The sequence below is a fragment of the Babylonia areolata genome, chromosome 33 (assembly GCF_041734735.1).
Source record: "Babylonia areolata isolate BAREFJ2019XMU chromosome 33, ASM4173473v1, whole genome shotgun sequence".
Classification (NCBI taxonomy): domain Eukaryota; kingdom Metazoa; phylum Mollusca; class Gastropoda; order Neogastropoda; family Buccinidae; genus Babylonia; species Babylonia areolata.
In genome coordinates, this window is record NC_134908.1 from 15,194,111 (window position 1) to 15,204,110 (window position 10,000).

General features: G+C 42.5%; 1 protein-coding gene across 2 annotated transcripts in view; it reads left to right on the top strand.

Moving 5' to 3' along the window:
• The window catches only part of LOC143276979 (solute carrier organic anion transporter family member 2A1-like), a 22,593-nt gene extending 17,827 nt beyond the window's left edge, over positions 1 to 4,766 (top strand). Inside the window, exons 9-12 of one of the 2 annotated variants that reach the window (XM_076581677.1) lie at positions 487 to 719; positions 1,725 to 1,789; positions 2,300 to 2,414; positions 4,268 to 4,766. In XM_076581677.1, the coding sequence (XP_076437792.1) occupies positions 487 to 719; positions 1,725 to 1,789; positions 2,300 to 2,414; positions 4,268 to 4,529 (675 nt within the window). In that variant the 3' untranslated portion in view covers positions 4,530 to 4,766. The remainder of the gene's footprint in view (positions 1 to 486; positions 720 to 1,724; positions 1,790 to 2,299; positions 2,415 to 4,267) is intronic. The other variant, XM_076581676.1, reaches the window with a different exon arrangement.
• The last annotated feature ends 5,234 nt before the right edge of the window (positions 4,767 to 10,000 follow it).

Sequence of the window (10,000 nt, forward strand, 5' to 3'; positions counted from 1 at the left end):
CATCATTATTATTATTATCATTATTATTGTAATCATTATCATCATTATTATTATTATCATTATTATCATCATCATTATTATTATTATCATTATTATTGCAATCATTATTATCAGCATTATTATTATTATCATTATCATTGTAATCATTATCATCATTATTATTATTATCATCATTATTATTGTAATCATTATTATCATCATCATATTATTCTCGTCATCGTCATAATTATCTTTTAAAAATTTCTTTCTCTCTCTTTTGTTTTTGTTTTTGTTTTGATTTTCTATCCTTCATTTGTTCGGACTGTTGATTTTTGTATTGCATACATCTAAAATGACACTCTTTAAAAGAATTATGTTTGATATTCATCATTTCTTATTACTTTTTGTTTGTTTGTTTGTTTTTGTTTGTTTTGTTTTGTTTTTTTGTTGCTGTTTTTTTGTACATTGGATTTTTTTTGTTTGTTTGTTTTTCACAATATTCATCAGAACTTCTACGAATGCTCTTGCGTCAATACCACGATGACGACATCTTCACCAGGATCATCAATGATGACGTCAACTTCCGGTTCCGCAGGAGAGGCGGCGCTTGGCAAGCCGGAAGCCAGCCCTGGCTTCTGTACCGGTGACTGCCAGATGCTGTACCCCTACGCCGCGGTCAATTTCCTGGGCGCTTTTTGCGCAACGTTGATGATATTGCCTAGTTTTGTGGTCACTGTACGGTGAGTGAATTGGTTTGTGTGTGTGCGTGTGTGTGTGTGTGTGTGTGTGTGTGTGTGTGTGTGTGTGTGTGTGTGTGTGATTAGCAACAAAGTACACCAATACAATGCGATGCAATGCAATACACTACGAAAAGGCATGACCCGACCCTTCCCGACAAGACACGACACGACACGACACGACACGACACAACACACCGCAACACAACCGAACCCAACACATAACAACGCAACGCAACACAACACACCGCAACACACAACGCAACCCAACACAACACACCGCAACACAACACATAACAACTTAACACAACTTAACACAACACATAACAACGCAACACAACACAACTCAACACAACACAACACATAACAACGCAACACAGCACAACCCAACCCAACACAACACAGCCCAACACAACACAACCCAACACAACACATAACAACTTAACACAGCACAACCCAAGCCAACACAAGGCATAACAACGCAACACAGCACAACACAACAACGCAATGCAACGCAATGCAACACAGCACAGCACAGCACAGCACAGCACTACACAGCACTGCACAGCACAACACAGCAATACACAGCACAACACAGCACTACACAGCACAGCACAGCACTACACAGCGCAGCACAACACAACACAACACCACCCCCTTTCAACCTTTGCTCACACACGCACACGCACAGTCATACATACATTCACATCGTATACAAATATTCACACACACACACACACACACACACACACACACACACACACACACACACACACACACACACACACACACATACACACACACACACACAACTAGCCATGTGGTTCTAATGTTTTCATCATCATCATTCTTCTTCTTCTTCTGTTGTTGTTGTTGTTGTTGTTGTTGTTGTTGTTGTTGTTGTTGTTGTTGTTGTTGTTCTTCTTCTTCTTCTTCTTCTTCTTCTTCTTCTTCTTCTTCTCCTTCTTCTCATCATTATCATTATCAATATTACTTCTGTATTTCTAGGAGCGTGTCTGAAGCCGACAAACCATTGTCCATAGGACTGAATGCCTTCATGGGCACACTCTTGGGTAAGGCGATATCGTCTGTTCGTTCTTTAGTTGAGGGTCTTTTCACTATTCGTGATATTAGACGATTTAAAAAAAAAAAAGAAAGAAAAAAAGGGGGGTGGGGGGTGGGGGTGTGTCTGTGCGTGTGTGTGTGTGTGTGTGTGTGTGTGTGTGTGTGTGTGTGTGTGTTTTGTTTGTATTTCAGTTTTTGGTGTATAATACCAATGTCGATACAATATATCCTCTCTACCGGGTCAAAGGATGAGATATTCTTGATTCTTGATTCTTGTGTGTGTGTGCGTGTGTGTGTGTGTGTGTGTGTGTGTGTGTGTGTGTGTGTGTGTGTGTGTGTGTGTGTGTGTGTGTGTGTGTGTGTGTAAGTGTGATGGTGATGATGGTGATGATGATGATGATGACGATGATGATGATATACTTATAATGCCGGTAACGATAACGATAATGACAACATCACTGTGTGTGTGTGTGTGTGTGTGTGTGTGTGTGTGTGTGTGTGTGTGTGTGTCCCCCAAGGCTGGTTCCTTGGCCCCATGCTGTTCGGAAAGATCGTGGACACGTGCTGCTTATTGTGGAGCTCTGGCTGTGACGGCTCTGGCTCCTGCACTCTCTACGATAATCTGGCCTTCAGGTCTGGCATTCTGTCCTTCCTTCATTTCTTCCTTCCTTCCTTCCTTCCTTTCCTTTGTTTCTGTGTTTCCCTTTCATTCATTCATTCATTTATTCTTCCTTCCTTCCTTCCTTTCTTTCCTGTGTTCCTGTGTTTCTTTTTTTCCCTTTCATCCATTCATTCATTCATTTTTTCGTTTCGTTATTTATTTATAGTCTGTTCATCTTTCTTTCTTTCATTCGGTCATTCTTTCATTCCTTTATTTCTCCCTTCTTTCCTTCCTTTCCTTTGTTCCTGTGTTTCTTTTTTTCCTTCCTTCCTTCCTTCATTCATTCATTCTTTCTTTCTTTCCTTTATTTCCTCATTGATTCTTCTTTCCTTCACTTCCTTCTTTTATTCACCTTTCCTTCAATCCTCCCATCGTTCTTTTCTTCCTTTATTCTCATTTTTTCTTTCTTTCTTTTGTTTACTTTTCGTTCTTTCCTTCTCTCTTTCCGTTATCTCCTCCTACACATCCTTCTTCCCTTCCTTTCTTCCTTCCTTCCTTCAGCTTTCATTCATTTTTTGGCTTTCCTTCCTTCCTTCCTTCCTTCCTTCAGCCTTCATTCAATTTTTGGCTTTCCTTCCTTCCACCTTCCTTCAGCTTTCATTCATTTTTTGGCTTTCCTTCCTGCCTTCCTTCCTTCCTTCAGCCTTCATTTATTTTTTGGCTTTCCTTCCTTCCTTCCTTCCTTCAGCCTTCATTCAATTTTTGGCTTTCCTTCCTTCCACCTTCCTTCAGCTTTCATTCATTTTTTGGCTTTCCTTCCTTCCTTCCTTCAACGTTCATTCAGTTTTTGGCTTTACTTCCTTCTTTCCTTCCTTCAGCCTTCATTCATTTTTTGTCTTTCCTTCCTTCCTCCTCCCTTCCTTCCTTCCTGTGGAGTTCTGGTTTTGACAGTTCAGGCTCCCGCACTCTACGACATTCTGGCCTTCAGGTCATCCTCCTTGATTCTTCCTTCCTTCCTTCCTTCAGCCTTCATTCATTTTTTGCCTTTTCTTCCTTCCTTCCTTCCTTCCTTTGGAGTTCTGGTTTTGACGGTTCAGGCTCCTGCACTCTACGATATTCTGGCCTTCAGGTCTGGCACTGCTGTCATCCTCCTTGATTTCTTCCTTCCTTCCTTCCTTCAGCCTTCATTCATTTTTTGCCTTTCCTTCCTTCCTTCCTGTGGAGTTCTGGTTTTGAAAGTTCAGGCTCCTGCACTGTACGATATTCTGGCCTTCAGGTCTGGCACTGCTGTCATCCTCCTTGATTTCTTTCTTTCTTTCTTTCTTTCTTTCTTTAACCTTCATTCATTCTTTCACTCCTGTACTCCCTTCCTTGATTCCTTGCCGTGTTCTTTCCTTTTCCTTTCAATCCTTCCTTTTCCCCCACCTCCCCCTCCCACTTCTTCTTTCCTACTTCCTGTTGCTGTTGTTGTTCTACTACTACTACTACTACTACTACTTCTTCTTCTTCATCTTCTTAATATTATCACGATCGGCATCATCATTATCGTCATCACCATCACCATCATTATCATCATCTTCATGATGATCGTCATCTTCTTCGTCGTCGTCTCCTTCTTCTTCTTCCTCATGACATCATTATCATCATCATGATCATCATCATCTTCTTCTTCTTCCTCGTGACATTATGATGATGATGATCATCATCATCATCGTCGTCGTCGTCGTCATTATCGTCATCATTATTAGTATTAGTATCATGACTATTATTACTATTATGTTGTCATCATCATGATTATCGTTGTGGTTATCATTATGATTATTCTTATGATGATGATGATGATTATCATTATCATTATTATCATTGTTAACATTGGTATCCACAGGTACCGTTACCACTTCGCTTTCCTGGGATCCAGGACCCTTGCCAGCCTTCTCTACACACTGGCCATGATCATTGTCGTCGTCAGAAAGGTCCAGTTCTTGCCCCACCGCGACCATGACGTCATCACCGACACACTTCCGGCGGAAGCGGAAGCGGAAGACCTGATGTTGGACACCAGGAAGAAGGGGACGGTGACGGGAAATGGCAACAGTCATGACGACTTCCGGGTTATGGGAGGTGGCAGAATTTACAAAGGGAAATGACGTGTGTTTGTTTGTTTGGTGGTTTTTTTTCCCTTTTTCTGTTTCTTTCTGCTTTTTTTTGTGCTGACTTGATTAATTAACAAACGTTGAAATATTCAGTGAAACACGTTTCTTTAATGCGTGTTTGAAAGAGAGGAGGAGAAGAAGAAAGAGAGGGAGAGAGAGAGGGGGAGAGAGAGAGAGAGAAAGAGAGACGGACAGAGAGAGAGAGAGAGAGAGAGAGAGAGAGAGAGAGAGAGAGAGAGAGAGAGAGAGAATCATGTGAAATTTGGACTACCGTGGCAAGAATGTACACACTTTTCCTTCTTCTTCTTCTTCTTTTTTTTATTTATTTATTTTTTATAGTGTTTCTTGTTTCGTGTTTGGTTTTCATTTTTCGCCTTCCTTCCTCCCTTCCTTTCTTCGTCCCATTTTTTGTCATTTTTTTTGTCATTTTTTTTTTTCATAGTTGTACATACTGTTTGCGCTATGCAATGCACTTAATAGCCCTATATAATTGTGAGGACAATTCTACAACTTCCAATACTAAATATTTCTATTAATCTAATCATTAATGTGGGAATATTCAGATTCATGCTCAAATAGTGAGATATTATGGACCTTGCAGATGCGCGAACTACTACAACTGCTACTGCTACTATAACAGCAACAAGAACAACAACAACTACTACTACTACTATCAATACTACTATTATTAATATTGTTGTTGTTGTTGTTGTTCCTATTGCCGTCATCATTATTGTCATTATAACAGACTTGCAATATCTGTACTTAAACACATTCCATTATCTTGTGATATTCAGAACTAATTAACAGTATATGCTGCTGAATGTACTGCTTTGTAATTCTAAAAAAAAAAAGTATGCTGTGAGTTTCAAAACGACATACATCAAAGTGATTCGGGGGCGAGATATAACTGCAGTGAGGCTGACACTGGCTGCACGATTGCAGGTTGACAAAACGGTTGACAATAGTGGGTTTTTTTTTTTTTTTGTTTTTGTTTTTGTTTGTTTGTTGTTTTGAATGTTATGGATAGATTGACGTTCAGCTTATATCACAGATTGACAATAGCTTGCAGACAGCTGGACCAACAGCGAAGTGAGAGCTGTATGATCAATGCTGTCTCCAACGTGTGTGTGTGTGTGTGTGTGTGTGTGTGTGTGTGTGTGTGTGTGTGTGTGTGTGTGTGTGTTGTTGTTGTTGTTGTTGTTGTGTGTGTGTGCGTGTGTGTGTGTGTGTGTGTGTGTGTGTGTGTGTGTGTGTGTGTGTGTGTGTGTGTGGTTGTTGTTGTTGTTGTTGTTATTGTTGTTGTTGTTGTTGTTGTGTGTGTGTGTGTGTGTGTGTGTTGTTGTTGTTGTTGTTGTTGTTGTTGTTGTGTGTGTGTGTGTGTGTGTGTGTGTGTGTGTTGTTGTTGTTGTTGTGTGTGTGTGTGTGTGTGTGTTGTTGTTGTTGTTATTGTTGTTGTGTGTGTGCGTGTGTGTTTGTGAAAGACAGGCACACAGAAAGAGAGGGTTGTTTGGTAATAATGATTCCCGATATGCATAATTTGCCGACAATAGTTCTCTGTCGCTCTGTCTATCCATCTTCAAACAGAGAGAGAGAGAGGAGAGAGAGAGAGAGAGAGAGAGAGAGAGAGAGAGAGAGAGAGAGATGAAGTCAATCTTTTATGCAAAATGTGAACACATACATATTGTTTCTTTACGTAAATGCACAGCATAATAAGCGTACTGAGTTTTGTTGGATGACAAGTCTACGCCTATTGTGTAATGATTTTTCTACATTTTAATGATAATAAAAAGCTGTAACCTCATTACACAACTGTGTGGCTTTGGTTTGCTCGTTCGCTACTTAAGTCATAATATATCAGCCCATGCACATCATCCATCCACCCACCTGCACACTGTTGCGTTCCAAGAGCTGGGTTGCCTGAGTGATCTCAACGTGTACTACGAAAGTTTTTCCTTGTGTTAGAAATTGTCCAGTGTTAACGCTGATTCCAAAGACTTGGTGACACTCTTAATGCCACGCTGCTGGACGGGTGCAGTGGTCAAATCGTTTATTAATAACCCCCCCCCAAAAAAAAACAACTAAAGTTTTTATATATATATATATATATAAAACAAAAACGTTTTTGGTGGTAGATGAATCCTCTTTGTTTAGTGGGAAACGACGTTTCGAACCATTGGCCCGTTGTCAAGTGATGAAAAGAGGACAGTGTGGATAGGAAAGCCGATGTGAGAAATGGGTGATGACATCTCACTACTTTTTGTTTTGATGGACCATGCACACTAAACACTTGCAATACATACTCTCTCTCTCTCTCTCTCTCTCTCACACACACACACACACACACACACACCACAATATATTGCTTATAAAAAGAGATAGGAGGTTCAAGAAAGAATAAGGACAGAGAGATCAAGGCAGAAGGGCCCAGGCGCTAGACGTCAGTGACTCTGACGTTCAATCCAGTCGGCTGCGCGGTCCCCAAGTGGTCAATGACGCGGCTGTCCACGTATTTTCTGTACGTGCTGTCACTGGGGTTCTGCCACACAGCTGAAATTCTCGCATGGGTGAAGCTGTGGTATGGACAGGGTTGCTGTAGCCTAGCTTCGTCGACCTCAGGTGTACTGAGAAGCGCTCGCCCAATGAACGGTAGGTCTCCCCCACATACAGTTTGGAGCAGAGGGTGCAGGACAAAACGTACACAATATCAGTATACTGGCAGTTGAGATGATATCTCACACTGAAAGTGCCAGAGGGTCCAACGACTGAACTTGAGGTGTTTATGAAGGGACAGGCCTTGCACTTTCGATGCCCACAGGGTCTTCACCCCGGTGAGGTTGAATGGCTGGTAAGAGGTCTTAGTTTGGACTTCTCCGAGCATGTCACGCAGGTTCTTGTCTCTCTGAAAGGCAATTAGCGGTGGTTTGGGAAAGACTTCTCTGAAGTCTGGGTCCTGTTGCATGAGACTGAAGTTTGCATGCAGGATTCTGCAGACTGGCAGGTTGTGTGGATGGTATGGTATGACTGCCACGGCGCGATCCTCGTTCTGAGCTTCTGAGCGGGTGGCAGAGCGTGCACGCTCAAGCGCTGTCTGCACGATGTCCTCTGGGTAATGGCGGGCTGCAAAGAAGGTTGACATCTCTGCGCCTCGTTGTCAAAGTCCAGTCAATTTTGTCTTCTTCTTCTCTATTAATCCACTTGGGAATTCACTTGTGCAATCAACACCAACATAAAATGTTCATGCGCATGAGTTTAAAATTAGTCAAACAAGAATTCCCAATAGCTGAAACACACATTGCTTGACTCTGGCAAGGAAAACAACATTGTTAGAAAAAAGTACAGGTCAATAATGTTCTCCTTGCTTACCCCTCTTTCCTACCACACCCAAACCACACAGCACTTTTCCTCTTTTCCTTTTCTCCAGTCGCTCACCCTGTTCCATTGACCATTAATATTAGTATATATAATTACACACTGCTCAGAACTGGCGGCTTTTTCTACATTTCTTCCCTTCCGCTCCTGTGTGTGACTGGCAGAGTGAACGTCCACGCCTTGTTGAGAACACTACTCATTCCGTCTGGAGTGGAAAAATGTGGATATTTCCACTCTGGCTTTAAGATAGAAAGAAAAACGCAAGGTATGTGCTGTTCTTGTTCCAGCCCTCTCTCCCTCCACCGCCAACACACAAGGAGTTTTTCCCTTCCAAACGCATGCATACCCCACCCACCCGCAATGGTCACCCAGTTCTATTGTCAATTAATATTGATATGTAAACACACACTGCTTGACTTTTAAACCAAATTGTCAGAAAAAAAGTCAGTAAAGTTCCCCTTGCTCTGTTCCTGTCTCCATAACTCTACAACCTCCTCCAAACACAGGACTTTTTTTTCCCCTTTTTTCTCCAAACACATACATACTACCGTCAACCCAATCGCTCACCCAGTTCCATTGACCATGAACATTAGTATATATAATGACACACTGCTTGATTCTGGCAGCTATATTCACATTTATTCCTCTCCACTCCTCTGTGTGATTGGTCTCTAGAGTGATCGTCCACGCCTTGTTGTGAACACTTCTCATTCCGTTCATGAGGAGAAAAACATGTGGATATTGCCAGCTCTGGCGATAAGACAAACATTGTCAGAAAGAAAAATATGTGTTGTTCTCCTTGTTCCACACCTCTCTCTCCCTCCCCACATCCCCCAACACACAAGGAGTTTTTCTCTCCGAACACATACATATCCCCCCTTGTTCCACTCCCACCCCCTTCCGCCACCAACACAGAAGAAATTTTCTCTCCGAACACATGTATACCCCACCCGCCCGCCCCATCTGTCACCCAATTCCTTTGACCATTAACATTAACATATAAACACACACCGCTTGACTCTGCCTATAAAACAATATTGTTAGAAAAACAACAGGTCAATAATGTCCACTGACCATTAACATACATACAAACACATACCGCTTGACTCTGCCCATGAAAACAACATCGTCCGAAAAACAACAGGTCAATAAGGTTCCCCTTGCTCCACTCCCCTCTCCTTACCTCTACCCCTCCCCCAAACACACAGCACATTTTTACCCACCTACATACCCCGTCCACACGTCCCATCCCACACCCAAGTCAATTGACCATTACAATATACCCCCTTCGTTCGCCTTACATTTCCTGATTGTCCACTGAACCGTGTCGAATGCCTCACAAAGGTCCATGCGTCCTCTCTTCACAGGACTGAAGGAACTAACTGTGCGCACGTAATCGTGTGTCCACAAAGTGGTCACGTGAGTGCTCAGACAGGCACTGACATGGGAGGTGGAGGAGTGGGGAGGGGAGTGGGCGGTGGGATAGGGTGGGGGTCGGGGGGGGGGGGTAACAAGTATGTGTATGCTTGCAAGTTTACATTAGTGCAGTCTCCGTGCATCTGTGTTGTTTGTTTTTTTTGTTTTGTTTTGTTCTTTTTCTGTGTCTTATCTCTGTCTCTGCATGTCTCTGCCTCAGTTTGTTTCGGTCTCTGTCTGTCAGTCTGTCTGCCTCTGTCTCTCTCTCTCTGTCTCTTCCCCTTCCGACATACATCAAAAGAACAGGGAGAACAATATTGACCTGTTGTTTTCTTGACGGTGTTGGTTCAGCCGGCAGTCGGAAAGTGCAGGGAAACGGATTGTGTGAGTGGTTTGCACTCAAGTCTGTTTATCACATGAACACTTTCGGCGTTGGGGGGGAAGAAAGAGGAGGTAGGGGAGAGAGAGAGAGAGAGAGAGAGAGAGAGAGAGACAGACAGACAGACAGACAGAGACAGACAGACAGACAGACAGACAGACACAGACACAGAGTGAGAGAGAAAGTGAGAGAGAGAGAGAGAGAGAGAGACAGACAGACAGACAGAGACAGAGACAGAGACAGACAAACAGACAGACATACAGACAGAGTGAGTGAAAGAGAGAGAGAGAGAGAGAGA